Raw genomic sequence first — 21491 nt, forward strand, 5'->3', positions numbered from 1 at the left:
TTCTCCCATTTGATCCGAGTGCTCATGGGTCCATCAGAGTACTAATTACCTTCAGGTGACGTTGTCACCAAGAGCTGAATGTTTAAATTCCATAACTTTTAGCAGAGTCAACACAACTTACTAAGGACCTTCACCTCTCAACTGACTCAAGAGAAATTTCTTCTGAAATCATTTATTGGTCTATGTACAAATCTAAGAGCAACCTGAAAAGACAATTTCACTGAATCATACATCAAGCAGACAGAGACCATTCATGAACAAGTTGATAACTGGATAAACAGAGAGGGCTGTTTCCAAGGGCACAGTCCCTTTAGCTGTAAGACTTCGACACACTGAAAAACAGATTGTCATGGAATGGGTACGTTGGCAGTGAGGATTCAGCATCTTCAACAGCTTCATTTACTAAAGGAAAGCAGAATCTTAGCTCAAATATTTTCCCTGTGGCCCCTTATTTTTTAGGAGAAACTGTACATTATTCCTCCTTCTCTAAACATTCGTCTCAATATATTAACATTCATTCCTGTGTGTGATATGAGTGGCAAAACCCTAAATTAAAACAAATAAGATCATCAAATAATACTGTTAAACAGGGGGTTCAGATGTTCTAAATGAACATCTATCTTTAGTATTCATTGTGACACAAAAAACAACAAATTCAAACACCAGACTCAGAACTTAGGCTTATTATTTGTGTCTATTCTCCACTGGGGGGCAGTGCAGACAACTATGGAGGAGACAGAAGTGATGGTTTATAAGTTGCTAAACAGTTCGTTCCTCTTGCTCCAGTCCATGGGTGGGGCTTTCTTGGCGGCCCTTTTCTGATGGGCTCTTTCTTTGGCCTGGGCAAGCGACATGCCCATATTCAGGCCCTCAGCTGCAGGGGTCGGCTCCGTGGCCTTTGCAACCTGGAGTCAAACATACACATTTTCACGTATAGAAACATTCTGTACATTTCAACAACATGACTGCTTTTATTTTTCTCTCTTGAGAAAGAATCAGGCATCATTAGAGCTAAATATGTCGACGCACAGGATCATCACTATACTTAGTCCTGTAATCTACATTTTACCACGATGAGTCGCAGAATGAATCAACTCCAACCATTTCAATTATCTGAATTCTTTTTGCTCTGTTCTACAGCATCATAGAAGACACAAACTGGTTTACGTGTACATGAAAAATCCCTAGAAATATCCCTTGCACTAAGCTCAGTTTTAAAGATTACTTGTAGTCACTTCCTAAATCATTGTATTTTCATTCCCCATACAGATGGTAAAAAATATCTTGATTAAATGTTTTGTAATTAGGAAACATGTCACCATTACAAGTAGTGTGTGGCTGATATGGTTTTAATTGTTCTTGAATGACAAGAAAGTCTAGACAAACAAGCTAATCCAGGCTGCAGACCAACAAACTTGAATAGGGCGAATTCGTTGAGGTTTCAGTGTCTGTGTGGGGGTTGTTACAAAGAAGTGTGCTTTAATGCAATGCCCTTCCTGACGCAACCCTCCCCAATTTCTACCGGGCTTGGACCAGCACTGCACGGCTGGGGATGGGAATGGGCTGTTAGGGGTTTAGTGTCTTGCCCAGAGACACCTCGACATATAGCCGTGACCGGGGATCGAACGGCTGACCCTGTGGTCCGTGGACGACTGGCTTTACCAACTGAGCTTGTATAATTTTTGGTTAGCAGATTATCAGTGTACCACCTGATAATTAGACTTTTAAAGTAAATGACTAATTAGTAATTGGTAACTCTGTATTTAGTTTGTCTCTTACCTCAGGAGGCGAGGAGCTGCATGCCGCTGCAGGCAGCGAGGCATTGGAGGAGGCACTGGAGGATGTGGAGCTCACTGACACTTTAGGCTTCCTCTCTGCTGCTGCCTTCAAAACACAACAACACAACACTATTAGTACTGAAAGAGATTAAAAAGTCATGTATTTAAATACCCAGAACTGTTTTTATAGGAACTATTTCATTGGTAAGTTCTCCGAAGTGCAGATTGTTTTTTTTTTTTTTTGTGTGGTCGCTTTGAACAACTCAAATTAAACTTTATTCACCTCCATATACTGAGGGGGAGGGGTTTAGATATAAACCTATTTTACATTAAAACCACCTGCATGGACAGCCCCACCTACTAAAGAAGACTGAGTGATGTGGGCGACTGTCCAGCAGGGGTCAGCAGCCACCTTCAGTCAGAAAGCTGCCTCTGTGCTCCTCCTCCCATCACTCACTTATTAAAGCTGAGGCTTGGTGTCAACACTAATCTGTGTGCAGGATGAGAAACTGGGTCAAACATTAACGCACAGGAAAAGAACACACACACACACACACACACATTTAAGCTACACTGTGAACCATCAACTACATAAATGACTCACTGTGACTGATACATATGGATCAAATTGGCATCAAACTCATAAGTGGCTGCCTTTCTAAAAATAACATCAGGTCTCTGTAAGTGGCTTTGGACTAATACTACAATATGCTGCACAACACAAGAGCACTCTGGTGCCGTTCCAGGTGTTGAGGCTTTTAAATGCAAATACTAAACCCCAACCAAAGATACTCTGCCTTTATTGCACTCACTCTAACCCTAATGCTACTGAAAACCCACGGAGGATATGGACTCTGTTTGTTCAGGAGTGTTTGACCTGCCCTGCTATTCTGCTTCAATGGTTGACAGATAAAACAGACACATTTAAGGTGGAGGATCAGTCATGTCTCCATGCTGAGTGTGTTATATAACTGCTGGTGAATGGGGTGATTGTTTTTGCTGCATGTGCGAGTATGTGAGCGGCTCTCGTTAGTCGCCTCATTAGCATAATCCCCAACTTGCCTTTAGATTTAAAGCCAGTCAATCCCATCATCCTCTAGGACACAACAGAGAAAGAGAGGGAGAAACGCACTCCTGAGCTCCTGTTGCCATGGTGAAGGGTCAGCCACAATGTCACCAGTAGGGCCAATTCACTTTTCCCATGTTGTCAGTGTGTGTGTGTGTGTGTGTGTGTGTGTGTGTGTGTGTGTGTGTGGATAGAAGGGGGGTGTTTACTTTTGATAACATGGCTTTGCCTTTGGAACGTCACACAAATACACGGATTTCCTACTAGCAGCTAGTTAAAGGGCAATTCCACGGATTTTACACTGCTCTGAATCTTCTGTTGTCCTGGCATCATAGTGATGTCATCAGGGTTATTTCAGGGTTAACAGGAAACAACAAACAATGAAACAGACATTTGTGCGTTACATAATTCAGGCACTGAGAGTCACACTCATTGGTATTTACATACAGTGACAGCAAGAATCTAACAGAACGTGCCAATGAGTTGCATTCTGGGAAATGTAGTTGTTTGTGAGCAATGCTGAGGATGAAATGTAAAGCATACAACAGCCTGTGCTGCTTCAATCCCACTTAATTGATACAACAGATCAGAGTTGAGCCCATTCAGTGATTTTCATAACAGAATCTTTCTGTGTCCGGCCTGAAATCACACACATTATATTTTCTTCCAAACTTGTATTGATATTATATTCTGCAGATGATGAAATCCCCAAATTCTTTGCATTTTAACATTGAAACCTTTTATTTTCAATATGTTGAATAACAAACAGTTTTTTCATAGTAGTGAACTTCACCCCATACTTATTTCTTTAAGACTGTGCTTTTTTTAAATACACAGTCCTGATGCTGATCGTTTGCCATCGTAAGTTATTAAATGTGATATGTTCCACAGGGTGTTTTTTTTAGCATTTCACAACTTTTCTAATCTTTTGTTGCCCTTGTCCCAACTGTTTTGAAACATGTTGTTGCCATCAAAATTAAATATTATTTTTATTTATATTTTTTAATTAAATGTTTTCAAAAAAAAACAATTTGATTTCTCAGATTTAGCATTTGATATGTTGTCTTTGGACTATTTAAAATAAAATAAAAAATATTTGCAGATCATTGCACATTCTTTGTAACCCAATTTCAATAGAAATCGGGAGTCTGATGTTTCTGTTAAGCACTTTGAATTTCTCATTTTAAAATGTGTTGCTAAATTATGTTGTTAAAGTTAAAAGTGACAAAAAGGCACTGGAGTTTTGTTAGAGATATAATTGAAAGTACACAAATTATATTATATTAAAAATGAGTCAGGCTTGATATGTGTGGTGTTAGAGGTTATGCCACAGATTTAACAACAAGCACATGACGACAGCCAGGATGCTTCTTGCAACACTGTCAGATGAAACAAAAAGTTTCAGAACAGAACTCCCACTCTGCTAGGAATGTCTGGAGAGGATCAACAGGGCAGTTCCAGGCCACTATCTCTGTGTGTGTGTGTGTGTGTGTGTGTGTGTGTGTGTGTGCGTGTGTGTGTGTGGTGTTCCTCACCTCCTCAATAGATGCTCCCTCTGATACTGGCTCAGGAAGAGGTCCTAAGCAGGGAAAGAAAGATTAGCCCTTCTCAGACAGAGAGCAGCATTTTGCCCGTCTTTAAGGTGCCATCAAATATTTACACTAGACTCTAAAATTCCAGTAATGTCCAGATGTGGCTTGTAGAATCATGTTACCTCACATCATGACCCTCACCCTCATATTACAGCTCTACCCCATAAGGGGACAAAGAAGAACTGCATTGCTTTTTTTTTTAAAACTTCATTTACACAAATGAACATACAACAGGCTCCAACCAATTTCAACATAATGTTTTTAAAAGGTCAGTGGTTTGACTCCAGGTCCCTCCTGGCTACGTGTGGAAGTGTCCTTGAGTCAGGCACCGAACCCTAATTTGCTAGAAATGCGAGCAGAACATTTACAGCTTAACATCAGAATTTGTGCAGTTGTAGTGAGTTCAGGTACTGCAGGACTTTCACACTATATTAATTATTATAATCTTTAAGTGTTTCCTTCACACCCAGGTTGGCCAATGTAAACATTGTTGGGTCTCTAATGTATATTACATTAGATAAACCCAAACCTGTGAACTGATGATTATTTATTATTTGTTTTTATGACCGAATAGTCTTGGTTGTCCATTGGCCCATTGCAGGTTAGGGGCTTGGCATGAGGCAGTCTGCGATCTGCATAACGCCTGATTTCCAAATTGTTGCCCCAGTAATGTTTTTAAACATCTACCTACATCCTGGAATTAGATGTGATTCTTAAATGTTACATACATGTTTACAAATTACATATTGCTTTCATCACAATAAATACAGACTTTTGCTTGTTTTACACAATTACAACATGACTCAGACTGATGTGTAGGTCGGCAGTAGGAAGAACTAAATGGTCAAGTGAAGCGTCATAACACACAAACGGCTGAGCTACCAAGAAGAAGCTGATTGCCTTCTTCTGCTGCCTTCATCCACCCACTTTAACATCACAGCAGTCCCTTCCAAGCCTCCACCAGCGTAGCATAATGTCTGAATCCTCAAGTGATGCTTAGTATAGTCATCATCATTACCATGTTCAATGTATGAAAACTTGCTTGAGTCGGAGTTATGTTATATTTTGTTTAAAATCCATATACATATCTTCACTGAAGTAAAAACTTTCAAGCATGGATGCGGATGGTGAATCTGTGTTGTGTACCTGTGACGTGCTCCTCACTGGGCTGGACATTGCACCTCTTGAAGAAAGCCTCCGTCTCTGCGTCAACAACCAGCAGTCGGGTCTCGTTCCCTCCAGCCTTGATGGCACCAACCACCTCAGAGTGTTGCATCCCAACCACTGACCTGCTGTTCACCTGATGAAGGAGAGGACATTACTTCATATTTATCAGTTGTAAACACATGCTGTCCTGTTATGCATATTAGTAATATATGAACCGTGTCTTTGGACAACAGGGAACAGTTTTGACTGCCAGTTGTCATTTGCTCCAGCAGCCATCACAGCTGAGCTCTGCAGTATTTATAATATAACAGCAGGATCCACACACCCAGCATGGGAGTGTCCATTGGTGACAGTCTTGGCAACTGTCTTACTTCTGTAACTATACAGTAGAGTATACATTCCGTGATTTAGGATCTGTTAGGAGTCATCATTCAAACAAAGACTCTCACTCTCCTAACGTGAAAGAAAATTAAGCTCGCTCTGGTGGAGATCACAGAACATAAATGATATGACTGTTCACACAATGGGTGGAGGTGGGGGGCAAAGAGATTGAGTTATCATGATATTTAAAGATAAAAGAGATAAACAAAGTGAATGGTGGGACACGTAATGCCTCTGTGACGGACAGTGCTTCTTAACAACGTTATTGCTGGGCGTGTTATACAAACATAATCCTAGAGTTGGAAATAATCAAGCATTCAGGGAGGAACACAGTGAGGAATTTCTGTGGGAGGAAGAGCTGAGGTAGGAATACTGTCAGGAAACCAGCTCCCACACTGGCTGTGGAAATCAGCAGGTGGTACAGAACATCATGCTATGTCCCACCCTGATGCACACAACAAGTGTTCATCACATTCTCAGAATTCTTCAGGAGGTTGCATTTAAAGCCTCTATATAATGTGAGTACTGTACCAGCATGTGAGGAGCCCTGCAGACTGTGGAAGCAGCCTGTAATTCAGCCCACAGACACAGTAAGTGGATTAACTCTGACCCTGCCATGGTAAACATGGCCAGGAGGCCTGGTGCTCTCTCTCTCTCTCTCACACACACACACACAGAAACACTCATTCAACCAGAGAGAATATTGAGGGGGGGGCTTCAAACATTGTGAAATATAAATATATAAGGAATAGGGAAAACTCAGAATGTGAAAATGTGGTTATGTTTGCACACAACTGAATGAATGTGTCTTGTGTACCTGGACGATCTTGTCCTGTGGCTTGAGGCCTGCTCTCTGTGCTGGAGAGTCCTCGTCCACAGCTGTGATGAACTGGCCTGGTCTGGACTTCTCACTGTGCAGGTTGAAGCCATACCCATTAGGTCCCTTCTTCAGGTTGCAGAGACGAGGCCGCAGCCCACCACTCTCCTCCTGCACACACAGGAGAAAATCCCCATTGAGATTGATTTTAAAGTCCACACAAGCCAATACACATAAACTGGATCTCAGTTCCCTCTGTGGAGCTGATCAGTCCATCCTTTGCCACCTTGGTAGCTGCCCAGCTTTGTTCTTAAAAAGTCCTCGAGTCAATTTGGATCAGCAAATTTATATTTTTCAGTCCCATGTCCTCTTTAATAGCGGTAAAAAATGAAACCCACAAAAGTCTCACTGGGGCAAAATGAAAATGAAAATTAATAAAGCCATAACTTTTGACTTGCACAGACTGAACCACTCATTTCCTTCAGATCACCACTATTCACTCTGCCCCATATGCCCCAGAGGGCTGGGAAAAACATTATCACAATAACTCTGTTCATACAGGCTATTTGGATATAATTCAATAAGTCATCAGGCTAAAAACAGATTTGGTCAAAGTAACTGAGCATTACTAATATCATTACTACAACTACACCTGTAACCCTTTAGACTGTGGCATAGGAAGGTAGTGCAGTTGTCCACCATTTCACAGTGGGTTCAGTCCCCGGCTCCTCCGGTCACATGTTGAAGTGTCCTTTAGCAAGACACTGAACCCCAACTTAGTTGCCCCCTTTGAGTGTTGGCCAGCTGCATAGCAGCTCCCCCATCGGTGTGTGTGTGTGTGAGTGTGAGTGTGAGTGTGAATGGGTGAATGAGAACAAATGCCCGACACTCGTGACTTTACAAAAAGTACCACTGTCTCCTATTCCATCTACTACATCCCTGTGTACATGTACGGTTGTATACACACAATACAGAGTTGCAAGAAACAGTAATGGCAGTTTGAAAGTTCCTGGTTTACTGCATAAATTGGTAATGAAATGTGATCTGATCTTCACCAAATTCACAAGTATCAACAAACACAATATTTCTCAGCTAATAAAACACAGTTATCATCTTTGTAGTCTTTACTGAACAGTCTTCTTTACTTTCTATTAGACATACAAAGTGATGGTTTTTACACTGGGCTTCTGATGTCACTTACTTTTTCTGTATTTAGGTATTAAACTAATATATATCTAATATATATTTATATTGCATTCTCCACTGCACTCATGTTGTAATTATTGTTACGATTTATGACATAACTATGGTCCCCACCTATTTACTCATACTATACCTTATCTTTAATTTACATTGCACTCTGGATTGATGCTAACTACCTTTGAATGGCTGTGTGTGTGTGTGTGTGTGTGTGTGTGTGTGTGTGTGCGTGCGTGCGCTGAACAAGGTCAAGTTCATTCTAGTCTAATTATGTTTGAAAATCTAAGTAATTAGTACCCAAACCCCAACACTAACCCTAAGACTGATGGAGAGTCAAATTCATGACATTTCACATTTAGTCACATTCATAAGAAAAAAAGTTACAAATCAAATTCTGAGTCAAAGTTTTCATTGTCATGATTTTAAAATAATAGGTTGAATTTTGACTTATCATTCATATTTTTATTTTTATAATTTTTAACATGCCTTCAATAAATACCCAGTAAGTGCACTTAGTGTAGTAGTTTACAATAATTACTACAAGCTAATTTTTGTTGTGGCACAGTGAACAGTCTGCTCTGGGCAGGTAAATCTAATATTTCCATACTGTATAATAAATGACACGGCCTGATGACCACTTAATCATGAACACACAAAGGCACAACTGCATGCAGCGGTTGCATTTCTAATGCTGCTGAGGCCAGTGCTTTGTTAAATGACTAATCCAAACTGCATCTACAGTATTTATTTAACCATTTAAGAATCGTCACCCTCATGCACTTATATCATGGGCTCTACCATCTAACATTCAACAGATTCCTTGTGGGAAAGCTGCTAATTGTCTTTTAAACACACAGATAACTATGTGATGAGTAAGCACTCTGAGAAACTTCAAGTAAGGGATGTGATAATAAGACTTTTATCATATTTTGTTTAAATATATGTGTATATATATATATATATATATATATATATATGTTTAAATTAACCTAATATCTCGTAAGTTTGATACAAAAAGTCACAATTTTGACCCAATATGTCATATGTAGGCCATATAATGTATGTAGCATTGGGCTGTTTTAAACATTTTTACAGCTTTTACTTTTGCAACTTTTACAGCTAACATGTGCAGGACACAGTAGAGTGAACACCTGAGCCTTGAATAGTTCCCTCGCCCACCTGTTGCACTTTTTACCTGATAAAAACCTCAGCCAACTATCCATCTGTCAGCAGCTATCTGTAAATGATTGTCTGCCAAGTGATCCTTCAAGATCAACCACTGCAACCTCAGCATTAACACACACACACACACACACACACAGCTGATAATGCACTGGTTCAGGAGTTTATATGAAATCTGGAGGGTTGATGATTGCTGAAACATCCGGAGTGACTATGATCTTGGGAGGACGTAAAGTTGAACATTTGGATAGAAGCAAACATTTGAGACAAAGTCCACTTAACTGGGGCTTGTTAATAAAGATAATGGGATGATATAACTGGTGAGGTGCAAAGTACAAAACTGCAATGCTGTACGGTAAAATCATATCATCTCATCCTGTACTTCTTTCTCCACAAGGGGATTTAGTGTATACATACCTAAAACATCTAGAGATATGAAGACAATGTGCAGAGTGAGGCTGTAGTCTATCGTGATATTATCCCTCATGTAACGTGTGGTATTTAGTGTGTTAAAGACATATAGCCTCCTGTCAGGCAACAAAAATTCAACCCTAAAACAAAACCAAGTGTGGAAAGGTGCCGTCTTGTAGCTGCACTAATTAGTCATTTTATTAATAATCCATGAAAGCACTACATGTATCTGAAAGGTATTACTTTGTAGTGTTAAACCTATTATCTTTGCCTGCCTCTGCATCTCCCCTTAAGTCTATGGAGCATTTTTAGATCTTGCTGATTTTTTGAGGACTTAAAGGGCCTCCGGTTTTGGTTCGCTCTTACCAGTACCACAAACTTTTGTTGCTGTTGTTGTTGTTGTTGTTGAAAAACCATAAATGAACGGTCCTAAGCCCCAAACAGCAGGAAGCCAAGGTTAGTGACTAGCTGATTAAACCTGTTACAGCATTTGGCAGCTAAAGTGCCAGCTACTTTTCCTGAGAGTGGGCGAACAACAAAACAAAGCTAAAAACAGGAGTGAACATTAGCTTTGCACTTGTCCACTAATACGCTAATAAACTCTCAGGTTGTCAGGTTCTCTTAAGACACTGGCCCTGAGACCTTTCTTAAATTACAACATCAATAAATAAATAAATAAATAAAACAAATTCCAACAGATTATTTAATACGCACTTCTTGGCTGCTGATAAGTGTTTGAACCTATCATGCCAGGTAGGTAAAAAGCAGCATATAATCCATTTACTGCACTATAAGGGAGCGGAGAGTTAAGACACTGGCACAGGAGGTGACCAGAGATAAACCGCCATTTCTGGCACAGAGTGCCGGGTCTTTCACTCATGCTTGTGATTGTGATTTTCTTTCTTAAAAGGATAGGGTGATGTTCTTTCTTTATTTAAAATTTGATTTGTATTTTTCCTCTGGTGCTATTTGCCGAAGCTGAGAACTTAATGAACACGTGTACTTTTAAAAGCAACAAAACCACTGTTTAATGAAAATATACTGAAGCTTTGTAATGAATTGGTAAATTACTAAACTGAATGCACATATTGAGTAATTCATGAAGACAATGTAGTGATTTGAGTGGCATGAGAGTTTTTGTCTTAAACAAAACTGCTTCCACAGCAGCCTTTTTAAGTCTCAGATGCATTTAAATGACATTTGACATTTTTCAGTTATGATTTTTTTCCTGTCTCTTTCATTGCATGCGCAGGAAAACCACAGAATTAGCAGAACCACACGCAGCAAAACTGTGCAGTGACACTAAGTGCTGAAATTACACTACTGGGTAATGTCCAGCAGAGAGTCTCTTTAACATGCTGGCACTGATGCACTTTTTGCAGCATTAGAGTTAAACCCTTCAGTTCGTTCGGATTTGATTTGCTCTGTGTCAAACAACAGCAGCATGCTGCTGCCACAGTGCTTGTTGTGTCACAGACCAGTGAAACAATGAAATATGATGTAAGTAGTACAGTTGGAAGATTTGATTTGTGGATATAGCATATTAGCACACACCAAAACACAGCAGGGTGACAACATCCCCACAATGTTGCATAATTTTGCCAGAGTCTGCATGGTGGCGGTCCCTGTTTCCCCATCACTTCCCCATTCAGATAAACTTCAAGAGCTGCATTTTTTTCCTCACACAGAATAAAAGTCCATAAACATGTCATAATCCAGTGTAAAATACATTACCAATTTTTACATCATTATGTCAAAGGTAATTGGTCTGTGACAAAGTAATGTCATAATGGACATTTACTATTGCAGTTATCAGCATCATAAATTATTTAATTACCTACAGTATTAGTGTAAGCTCCACACCACATAAGGGCCTTAAACAGTCGGCTGATTATAAAATATGCGCCTCAAGTCATGTGTTCAGTTTTGACTTTAAAAATAGATAATGTTTCACCTCCTGCTGTATCTTTACCCTCGTTTTCTACATCTGCTCATTATCTTCAACTTGTGTCAATGTTCCCTGTAGGTTATGTGCACTGCAGCATATATTATTTAGCTTATACATTTATTATTTCTCTGCATACATATACTGTATATTTAAATAGTGCAATAGTACTGAACATTAAGGAAAACACACTGTTAATGAGAATCCCAAACTAAAATCTGACACTGCTCAAAAGAAACCTGGTTTTGGTAAATTTTCACAGTAATTTGTGAGTTATTCAATCCAATACAACAGCTCTGCCATGAATTCTACTGTTACAATGTTAGAATGTCTTTAAGTTTAAGCCGTCAGAAAGGTGCTAATTCTACACTCTTTTTGTTATTGAGGTCGAAGTGGTTAGTGGAGTCTTGCTGGATTGTATTATGAAGAGAGGTGGTCTACTGTTTTGGCCCCCTCATTCATTTTAAATAGAACTCCCTCTTCTCATAATGCACTTCAGTACGCCAGGGAGCGAAATTAACAGTCGCTACAGTACAATATATAAAGTGTAAAAACACATGGACCACTTCAACGTGTGGAACGTGTTCCACTGTGGCGAGCCGTGAAGGGACAAGCCGAGAGCCACCTTAAAGGCAAATAAATCAGGTTGAAACCAAAACTAAACTGTTACCCTATAAAGTTCAGTGGCACAGTCCTGACCTTAGTTAAGTGTTTGTTTGAGAGTGTTTGCAGGTAATAAGAGGATGCATCAAATACTGATACTTTACATTTTTATAAATATAAATATCAACAGACTTGTTTTTGTAGTTCTACCCTTATAAACCCTTACGGCTGCTGTACAGGGCTAAAATCTAGCTATGAATTGCCCAGCTACCACTAAGCTCCCACCAATATCACCATTTACTTTTTTTTTTTAACCCTACCGACACTGGGAGGTCAGAGGTCACACTCTGCTGCAATCGTGTAGAAAAACACGGCTGCAGGCTCAGTGAATAACACTTAGAAAGAACATCTGACTTTTGATCTTTCACAAGCAGCTACAGTGTGAATGCAGTCCAGTGACATTTGAGCATGATGGTACCAGGAGTGACAGGTGGCTTTAAACATTGTCAAAGCGTGGTTAATGATTTTACAGCTCATTGCAGTCACATCTCCTAGGCTCCATCCTTGTATGTCATAATGAGGGCTAAATTAAACTCTGACACTGGTCTGGGCACGCCTCTATTGTTCATAAATCGCCTAAAGGCTGTGACATATTTGTTCCATGTACAGAAATTTCTGTAGAGACATCATTAGACGGAGTAGTGTTTTATCTGAGTGCGTTATATGGTGTAACACTTTAACACCAGCGTTCTGAAATAATCAACTAGGAAAGAGTCCAACAATTGCTACAGTACAGTCTGCAGCCCACAGCTGAGAGCAAGAGTTACACAATGGACTGTTTCTCATTAAACACAACATACTAAATATATGAGGTTTACTGGAGACTCTTCTAATCACCAATGAAGCCGCTCAGACTCATTGTATCATCTATGGTGAAGACTGTGGCCATATTATTCGGCTTTATCATCCTCTTGTAACTTTTATTGTATTTCACCTCAACCTTTATGTAAATCACAATGTCCTGTATGAAATATCACATGTCAAGTATTTAGCTGTGATTTGCAGACAGTAGTTAATACAAAAAATATGATGCTTACACTGTGCACATACCTGATTAATAAGGTAAGATTTAGCTTTGTGTTTCTGCTTGAGGAAGTTATTACCTTACGAAACAAACTGCGTAGAACTGCCACAACTTGTAGCATTATGGCTATCATTAAATGTCTGAGTGAAAAACAAACAGTGTTGATTCAGCTCGAGAACAACGAGCAGTGTGGACAGGAAGTGGTTTCCTTTCAGGTTCCACCCTGACAGCAAACAACGCATCTGCCAATATAGAAACCTACTGTGTGTCTGTGTGTCACTTAGAGGGTTTACATACACTAAAATTCATACAGTACTTGTTAAACTTCTTTTCACAGGCCTCTAACATGGTTCTTTTCACTAAAGTTACATTTGTATATGTTGCATCTTTACATGTTTAAGACACGTAGCTGGATCTCATATTAAGGCTGTATTACAATAAATACAACAGAGAGGTGCTCGGGTGATTATCTCCATTCGAAAATTATCTTTCTTTCCAAAAGTCATTATTCCACTGAAATGTCTGCCAATACTATTGTCGGCTTGCCAATAACAGGCAGCCAAACCTTGTTTTCCAGCGTGTCTGGGCTCAGACATGAACTGTAGAGTGCAGACATTCAGAAGCTCAGTATAACATGCATAGTATTGAAAGGAGTTTAGGTAGATTGTTACAGTGCTAATGCTAGTGAGCTTAGCAAAGTTTATGCTGAACTAACAGACTGTAGCTAGCAAAACCAGACATTTTATACAGAAGACATCAGGACAAATTAAATGCTCTTATTATACTGACATGTTTCCTTATTTTTTCCAAATAGTTGGCAAGTGGCTTAAATAAGTTTCCTTCTATAATCAAGCAGCACACATTCCTGCTGGATTAACGGAAACACATATTTCAGCTGTTTGTCTTTGAGACAAAAATAAAACCATATCACCATTACTTGTACAACTTTGTCTGTGACTAAATCTCTGTTCTGTAAAACATAAAGGGGAAAGAACAACATGTCAAATGAAACAACACACTTACAACACACTTTTTACATTAATGCCAACGTAGACAAGATCTCCTTAAAGCTATAAGGCCAATACATCTGCAGTAGTCATTGGACCTACTGCACCAGAACAATGTTATGTCACAATCAAGTTTTTTTAATATCTATCCTCCAGATTCTCTTTGGACATCTATAACCAGAAGAGCCGATGAGAAGAATCGCACTCCACCACAGTTCTAATACCTAAAGTTCTAATATCACTTTTTTTGGATAACAACTCAAATATTCAAATAATATGTCGGCTAGTTTTGCTTGAAATTAAATGATTGATGATTAGTTTTAGCCAATTAATACACCAGTTTACTAATTTATGCAAAATGTCAAAGAATAGAAGTAAGGACATTTGTTTATGACTCTGTGGAAGTTTAAAAAAACTTGAAAAATTAATATAATAGGCATGTAAAAGGAATATCATGAGAACCACACCAAGTCAAAAACCAAATTCCAAAAGCATGAAAATACTCGTTTTCGATGGTAGCAATGGGACAGATGTGATCTCTATGCTGCTGGCAAAGAGTATAATTACCCCACAAGCGCAGTCTGACGTTCATTGAGCCAACATTAAACATGATAACTCAGATCTCCTTATTGTCCTTTTACTACATCAGCATGAGGAAGTGGATGTTCAGCACTAGAGACAAGTGTAAAATAGACAAACACACACAGCACAGAAAATATGACAAAAGCAGCAGTAGAACTACTATTCTACAAGTTTGCTTCCAATAACAGTAAAAGCATTTTAATTCAAATCCCTTACGGAATCCATCCCACTTTGCCATGTTATTGACAATTGGCATTAATAATCATGAAAGTTAACTGATTTTGGCATAGATTACCAAATTTCTGATCTTGTGACATGCCTGTCTGTGCAAAAGCCTGTGGTGGATTTGTAGCAGCATCTGTAATTTCAACATGTACCAGGATACTACAGTTTACTTTTGTACTGCATCCTGGGTGGCTTTGGCAATATTCATGTGCAGTGCAATTGTTGGAAAATGCACAGAATATGGCATTAGCAGTCCAAGAAGTCCCCACAGATTGTGTTGTCTCAGACAGGTTGAATAGGCATTTGTGGACCAAACAGATCAATTGACTCAATAATAGGCACTAGTGAGCTCCCACAGAACCACACACACCTTGAAGAGCTTTTTTTTTTCCATTTGCATTTTGCACCTCCAGCAGAACACTGAAGTGACAGAAGCTGGACAAATTGACCACGTCTTCTAAATCTACTCTTGCACCAAAAATAACAAAACGTATTAGTGCTTTAATATAAGACGTAGGACGAAATCATTTAAGAGTTGAGACATTCTGTCAGGGGAAGAAACTTGAGCAACTCCAGCTATACTAAGTGACATCACAATAATCTTGATTTACAGCGTTTACCACTATTGAATCAATAAAGTTCCACACTATCTGTTCTTTCCCAGGCTTATATGAGCTTAGTGATAAGAGATGAGATATGTTGTGAAAAGCTTAAAAAGAATTGATCATTTGGATGGATAAAGGCTGCCTCAAGACCTTTATTCTGCTTGAAGATCAAAGTCTTAAGTTCTTTATTCTAGAAATGAGAAACTTATAAACGGTCCATCAAACTGACCAGCAAGCTTATGTCTGTCTGCAAATATGACAAAAATGTTGCAGTGCAATTGCTGTACAAAAGTGAAATGGCACCAGCTTCATATTTTAGTCAAGAACCTCAAAATATCAAACTTTGCCTCCACAATGTGAAAACCCACTTATCTAGGATCCCATTAATTCTTCATTAGTTTGACATTTTCACATCTACCACAGACAAATTGCTGTGTAATTTTGTGGCCCACGCCCACTCACACATATTCTCACTTCAATCCAGCCCTGTTGATAGTGTCTGTAAAGTGAGGGTGGAGGTATTTCAGGGTCAGCATGGCCTCCTTGTTGAGGCGTGAGAGTCCTCTCTACTTTCCACTCTGGCCCAGAAGCCTTTCCCGCCATGCAAACATTGTGGACAAAGACTCTTTCTACTGCTGCGAGTCTCTATGGTGACCAATAGACAGCTCTTAGTGTGGTGGAGGACTAAGTCGCTAGAGGCCAGGATGTTACCATAATATGATGACATGGTCACCCAGTTCATACTTTCACCCTTTATTACAAGAAAAAAGCAATCGCTTCAGACTTAGAGATCCAAATCTTTCATAATGCTGTCGCCATGAGAATTTTTCGTTTATTTAGTGTAAAATAGTTAGGAGGCTGAGATCTGGACTGCAATACTAAGTCCAACCGTAGACAATCACGTGAAAGAAACTATTGTTTGAGCGTGGTTGTGCTCAGTAGGACAAGTTTCACATTATTATTGGCCAGTCTACTAAAGTGTATCCCACAGTGGAGGCTGGTATCAGAGGCCAGTATCAGACCATCAGTCAGGCCCTGCCAAGTCTCCCATAAGGGAGGAATGTAGCAGGAGATTTCCAGCATCCCAGCCAGCCTGGACTCTCAAAGTAGAAGTGAAACACAGACAGATGGAGACAGAGGCCTAGACAGCAGAACAGGGGTAAAATGTGCCTGCATGTGGACCAAACCAGTCCTAAAACTAGATAAGGGGAACCCCATTAAACAAATGAGATTAAATAATGACATGACTGTATACTTATTTATCGCAGAAAATTAAATAATCAGCCTCAGCTTATTGCAAAATTATACACTGTGTTCATCTGAAAGCATGATGTAAATTTTGTCTCCCCAGTCCACTAGGGTCCAGACAAACTCTATAAGCCGCTCATTTTGCATGTAGCATGTGAAATCGAAGTATTTCAGGATTCTTAAAGCTTTAATGTACATGCTGCTTTACTTCTTCATGTTGCAAAAAACAAAACAAAACAAAGATCCTATTGTTGTCTCAACTGTCCAGAGTTGCTTTGTATCCCATTCTGTAGGATGAAAAACAGCATGTGTGAATCCCTTGTTTGTGTCTTCCCTCAGATAGAGGTATGAAGAAAGTATCATCACTCCTTTAGAGAACAGCTGCATGTTGGTTGGCTTCTGCCTCCCCATTGTAAGTCTTTATGCGGCATTTCCATAGGATATAGGTCAGGAATTTGACTGAGCCATTCCGATTCCCGATCCAGATTTTTTCTTTGGTACTAATGTGATATTTACCAACAGCACGAAGGAAGGTAGAGCGGATTGTTGGTTCAATCCCTGGCTCCTCTGGTCACATGTTGAAGTGTCCTTGAGCAAGACTTAGTTGCTCCCGGTGAGTGTTGGCCAGCTGCGTAGCAGCTCCCCCATCGGTGTGTGAGTGTGTGTGTGATTGTTGGTGTGAATGGGTGAATAAGAAGCAGTGTAAAGCGCTTTGAGTGCCAATAGGTAGAAAAGTGCTATATAAGTGCAGATCATTTACCATTTGATTAGAAATATTTCAGTAAAAACTTTTAACTGAATAAAATAGACCTAATGATAACTTATGTATGAGTTGCAGTGAGGTTCAGGCAAGGAGATATTTAATCACTATTAATGTTGTTTTCTAGATAATGCATTACACCTAAACACTGTGGGGACCAGGTCTAAAGAAGTATATAGTACCCTTCTATTTTATTTATAAAAATAACTTTCCATCCTTCACACAGTTCAACACCTTATCAATGAAGTTACTTGCATTGCTGTTACACAACATTAAAACCACAGCCTAGACTTTGCACTGGTTAAAACAGTTACAAAGTTTGCAAAATCTTGCCCTTTCATAGAACATTGTTATAAAATAGTTTCATAACCAACAAAAAAAGCCTTGTGTTTCAAAGAAGCAGGATTATGTTGAACAAAAAACAAACAAACTTGTAAGTGTTTTACTTCTGAATGTGGTGGAGTCTTACGAATTAAGCTTTTTCTGTGATACACTGTAAGACAGCACCTAAGTCCAGTTACACCGGTGGTGTGTTCAATAAAGGAACTATTCTTATCCAAGTATGTCAGTTCAAATCATTGTAAATTCAATCAGATAATGTAGTAGCATGAAAAGAGGTGAATCACTGACATGGAATCAGTGTGAAAAAGCTTCTGGTCCAACAAGCCGAACCTGACAGGGAATTTAAGACAGGAAGCAGACAGACTGACAAGTCTTTCATGTGACAAAGACTTCATTCAACAGCAATGATTGGAGGACTGGAAATGTTGTCTGCAATGTTCCACTTTTCCGTGAACGGAAATGGAAGTGGCTACTTAACGCAAGATTTGTTTCCTTGTAACTTTCCCAGCTCATAAGCAGAGCTGGCCTCAGACGAGATTTGGAAAATATATAGAAAGTCCTCAGAGAAGCCTGCTCTAACTCCTTTATCACAATAATTCAATGAACTAGGGTTTAAATATGAAGGTGAACCATAACCCACAGCTTATTTTTACAGGTAGGATTTGACAGTAGGTCTAAATATAGTTTACCTGTCAACTGCTCTACATTACATACTGTTATTAACCTAGTAGCTACTAATTTCCTGCTATGTCCCTGAATATAATGACTGACGTTTTATATATAATAAATGTTTTATACATTACTTTTGCGTCAGATACCTTGATTCCTTAAGTATCAAATGAGCAGGACAAGTGAAAAATAGACACTTATTTCTTGATATATTGTCAGCCAACAGTTAAGGCAGCTAAGAAACTGCCAGTACTTATCCAGGTAGCGATATCTGAGCGGCCGTAACACTAATGGCACCTGGTAGATTTGAAATTGGGGCTTATTAGTATATATTCATGTTTAGCTTTATGAATTCAAACTCAATTAACTTATAGCTACATATTCATCCAGCTTCCTAAAGTACTGCTGAACCCGCCCTAAGCAAAATATTTGTAGTAATGTAGTAATGTAGTTTGTGTTGATAGTTGTCCACACAAACATGGCAAAGAAAACAAAGTAATTCAAGTATTTGAATCACTACGCAAATATGAACTTAGTTGAAGAGAATACAGTTAATGTACAAGTTTAATTATATTTAGGTCTGTATTCCCCAACACATGGAAATACTTAATTGATATAAAAGTAAAAGAACCTTGATACACACTGGTTCAAAGCCCCCCCCCCCCCCCCAAAAAAAACCGTTAAAGATTTAAGATATTTTGAAAGGTCCAAGCTTTTTTCTGCTGACTGTTTGGCCTAAAAGTGGTACATTAAAGCCTGAAGTGAGAAAGCGGAGTGACCCCCATCATTAAAGCTCAAAAACATAGATAAAGTGTGTAATACCTTCGGCAGTGAGTTGATTTTACCTTGGTACTGGAGCTGACACTCAGTCTGTCCGACTTCTCTGATGATGTGTCGCCGTTCTCACGCGGGACAGGGGTGGGCTCCCTCGGCGTGCCGTTGCTCTGCGTGTCCCCGAGTTCTGAGTCACTGTCCCCGCCGGGCAGGGGAATCCCCTCCGTGACATACTCTTTCCGGCACTGCAGGTTATGTTTCTTCAGCAGCTCGCTCGTTTCGGGGTCCACCACGATGAGCTCTAAAGCCCCGATGGTGGCTCGTATCCTGGCGACCACTTGCTGGTGGCTCTCGCCCTCCACGCTCTCCCCGTTCACGAACACCAGTCGGTCTCCGGCGAGGAGCCCGGCTGCAGAGGCGGGAGTGTCGGGCTCCACGAGCCTGATGAACTGCCCGCTTTTGCCCTTCTCTCCGTGCATGTGGAACCCGTAGCCACTGGTTCTTTTCTCCATGACACACAGTCTTGGTCGGAGGCTGGACATGTTGTTACTATGTTAAAAGACAAAAACTCTTCTCCCCGCAATCCAAACACGTCAAAGCCTGTACACACGGAGTCACGCAACAAAAACGCAAAAGCCGACACCTGTTGCGCACACTGACTTCGCTAAAGCCCAACTTCCGTGGTATTAAGCCACAATGTACTTTCTGCTGTTAATGTGGAGCTTTCGCCGCAGCCGACTTCTTCACAGATCCTTCCCTCTAAGTCTAAGGCTGTTGCAATAATCTGTTTTACCTCCAGTTCACCGACACTGTCCCGTGTACAGCGCAGGTTCCACAATCAAGTTCCCACAATTCCATTACCAAACGTCACCAGGTCTTCAAAATAAAAGCCTAGTGTTCTAAATTCGCCAACAAACAGGACAATAGACTTCTGCAGATCGAGCGCTACATGTTTTTGTGTCTGTTTCAGAAAACGTAGCTACATTTAAGATTTAAAGCTCGACATCAGTGTTTTAACCCCATGTACTAGATTCAGCGTCCTTAATTTTGAAAATCTAGAGAACTAAAATAAAGAATTAAATACTAAATTAGTAAATACAAAAGTTAGAACATTAACATCTTTGTTACACAAATGCATTTGTTTTCCTTTTAGAAACATCATGTTATGTAGTAAAGTTAAATAATATAGTGTAGGTACATAGTATTTAAATGCATATAGATATGTATGTATATATACATGTATATATACATGTATATATACATGTATATATATATGTGTGTGTGTGTGTGTGTGTGTGTGTGTTAATGTTGAGCTTTTGCCGCATATTTATATGTACATATATATGTGTGTGTGTGTGTGTGTGTGTGTGTGTGTGTGTGTGTGTGTATATATATATATATATATATATAGAGAGAGAGAGAGAGAGAGAGAGAGAGACTTTATTCAAAAGATAATGTTTGAATGTGAATGTGGATTGTCAACAATGACAAACTGTAAAACCAATCTACAACAATCTTAATAATGTCAGACCAAACACCAAATCAGTCATAGTTGTCAAATCCCTCTTTAGAAATTCAGCAAGCGATCCAACTTTTTTTTAGCACAATTTAGTCAAATAAAAGTCACACATTGTCTTATCATCAGAAGAGAAGTTAAGTGTAATAAATAGTATCTCTCTCAAATTAAATGACGCTAACTGCACCATAAAATCACCGAATCACCTGAGAATAAACGCGATGGACAATTTCTGAAGGTAAATAGTTTGGAATAAATTCAGGGCTAATGCTTTTATTGTGAAGGCTAGCTTCCTGTTAGTTTTAGAAAAATGTAGCTTCACTATATAGGAAACGTAGATTCACGAGTGAAGTAAAACTTAGCCCCTCACACACACATACACACACACGCGCGCGCAACAAAAACGACTGTTTAGTGTATACAAATCCTAATCACCACAAGATGAATAATTTAAAATCAAAAACTGTGCATCTCAATGGCCAAATGAGCCAGAGCATACAATAACTGAGCCAAAGGGTTTTTTCTCATTTTGTTCTG

The 21491-nt window shown here is 39.4% G+C and overlaps 1 protein-coding gene across 2 annotated transcripts; it reads right to left on the reverse strand.

Moving 5' to 3' along the window:
* Window positions 1–156: 156 nt before the first annotated feature.
* Window positions 157–20256, reverse strand: LOC137105615 (Na(+)/H(+) exchange regulatory cofactor NHE-RF1-like). Of its 2 annotated transcripts, none has more exons than XM_067488041.1 (6): window positions 19510–20256; window positions 6802–6972; window positions 5583–5736; window positions 4380–4423; window positions 1780–1887; window positions 157–905 (listed from the first exon to the last, which is right to left on the reverse strand). In XM_067488041.1, the coding sequence occupies exons 1-6, from the start codon at window positions 19978–19980 to the stop codon at window positions 750–752; spliced, it is 1104 nt and encodes a 367-aa protein (XP_067344142.1). In that variant the 5' UTR covers window positions 19981–20256; the 3' UTR covers window positions 157–749. The 2 variants fall into 2 exon arrangements, with proteins under 2 accessions (XP_067344142.1, XP_067344143.1); XM_067488042.1 differs by having other exon boundaries at window positions 1780–1884; window positions 19510–20253.
* Window positions 20257–21491: the final 1235 nt, after the last annotated feature.

Source organism: Channa argus, chromosome 20 (genome assembly GCF_033026475.1).
Source record: "Channa argus isolate prfri chromosome 20, Channa argus male v1.0, whole genome shotgun sequence".
NCBI lineage: Eukaryota > Metazoa > Chordata > Actinopteri > Anabantiformes > Channidae > Channa > Channa argus.